Source organism: Crocuta crocuta, unplaced genomic scaffold, assembly GCF_008692635.1.
Source record: "Crocuta crocuta isolate KB4526 unplaced genomic scaffold, BGI_CrCroc_1.0 scaffold68, whole genome shotgun sequence".
NCBI classification, from domain to species: Eukaryota; Metazoa; Chordata; class Mammalia; order Carnivora; family Hyaenidae; genus Crocuta; species Crocuta crocuta.
Genome location: NW_027532426.1, coordinates 1,137,622 through 1,139,291, shown reverse-complemented (window position 1 = coordinate 1,139,291; position 1,670 = coordinate 1,137,622). Strand labels below are relative to the sequence as shown.

General features: G+C 61.9%; 1 protein-coding gene across 1 annotated transcript in view; it reads right to left on the bottom strand.

The window, feature by feature from the left end:
- KRT19 (keratin 19) overlaps positions 1 to 443 on the bottom strand; it is a 3,596-nt gene extending 3,153 nt beyond the window's left edge. The window contains 2 exon segments of the mRNA XM_077779278.1: positions 110 to 242; positions 244 to 443. Of these exon segments, the coding sequence (XP_077635404.1) occupies positions 110 to 242; positions 244 to 440 (330 nt within the window). The 5' untranslated portion in view covers positions 441 to 443.
- Positions 444 to 1,670: the final 1,227 nt, after the last annotated feature.

The following is a 1,670-nucleotide window of genomic DNA, read 5'->3' as shown; positions in this document are numbered from 1 at the left end:
GGGGCCTTGGGGGCCTTGGGTGCCCGCCGCGCCCGCCTCGGGCCTCGCCCAGCCCGCGGGGCTGGGTTTGCGCGACAGGTGCACCTCCCGAAGCTGGGCCGCCGCCCACCTTGTCCCGCAGGTCCTCGATGATCTTGAAGTAGTGGCTGTAGTCGCGGGCGGGCCCGGACCCCTGCTTCGCGTACCAGTCGCGGATCTTCGCCTCCAGGTCGGCGTTGGCCTCCTCCAGGGCGCGCACCTTGNCCGCCGTAGCCCCCGAAGGACGAGGACATTAAGCGGGCGGAGGACATGGACACGCCGCGGCCGCCGGAACCCCCGTGGATGCTCGGCGCGCGGAAGACATTTCCTCCCGCGTAGCGCAGACCCCCCAAGGACTGGCCGCCGGCCATTTGCCGGTAACTAAAGGAAGTCGTGCGGTCACCCATTGGTCGGAGGTGCATAGCTTGGCGNCGCCCCCCCCCCCCCTGCCGCAGAGAACTGCCCCACCCCTGGCCACTCCAGAGCCCCGACGGGGCACCTCCATCACACTCTTTCCCTTCTTCGCTCCCATCACACGCATAGACACCCCCAGTCACATTCTGAGCCTCCCCCACTAAGATCTCCCCAGGTTCGACACCCCTCCCCCGGAATTAAGTCCTTCTGACGGTAGACTCCTATACCCTGTCCTCCCCCTCCCCCCCATCCCTCAAAGGCCCTTTCTGGAATTGTGTTCTGAAGCCCCTTCCTTGGGATCAAAGTTAACCCTTCCCTCCAGTACATTCAGGCGATTCCTGCACCCCACTCGGAATTACAGCCCGTTGGGGATCACCCACACCCTGACTCCCTTTCAGTCCCAGAGAGGAGGGGCCTCTGGCTGCTGGCCTCCTGAGACAAAGCTGCCCCGCCCTGCTGGAGCCATACAAATCCCAGGGCTGGGGGCGGGGGGGNGCCCCTTACCACCCACCCCCTCCAAAACAGCCCTCCCCCTCCAGCCCCCAAATCATGCATGCATTCAACCCAGATTTACTGAAATCCATGATGGGGAATCTGAGCCTGAAGGAGGCAAATAACTTGCCCATGAGACATGTAGCACCTGCCACCCAGAGACAGAAATGGGGTAGAATCCCTCCCTTCTTGTGAGTATCTGGAAGGGGGGTGTCGGGCTGAATCCTGGAGCTTCAGACAGACAAACGGCTGAACTGTGAGGCTGTCTGCAGGATGCCCATGCACAGAGTGAAGTGCTTGGATCCTAGGGGAAGGAGCCCTCCTCTCCACGCACAGCCCCCAGCCCCGCTCTTCACCCCGCTCAACAATTCCACCCACCTTTATTTGATCACTTGGGAGGGCTGGGCCCCCTGCCAGACACTGCCTGTGTCTCATCCTAGTTCCTGGTGCGCAAGGACCTCACCCCTCCTCTGAACTGTCTCCATGGTCCCTTAGGTCAGAGCGGTCACTCAGTCACACAACGGAGGCCATATGCCCTTCTGAGATGCTGTTAGGGAGATGGGCCAGTCACTTCCCATCAACGTGCCTCAGTTTCCCCCTGTGAAATCTCAGTCCGTATCATCACCTGGGTCACCTGTGGCCCCTGAAACTAGTCCCCAGTAAACTGCCTTCCAGCCACCAACTTAGCCAGGAGCAGGGGCCAGGAAACCACACACACACCCCTAACCCACCAGCAGCAGCCCTGA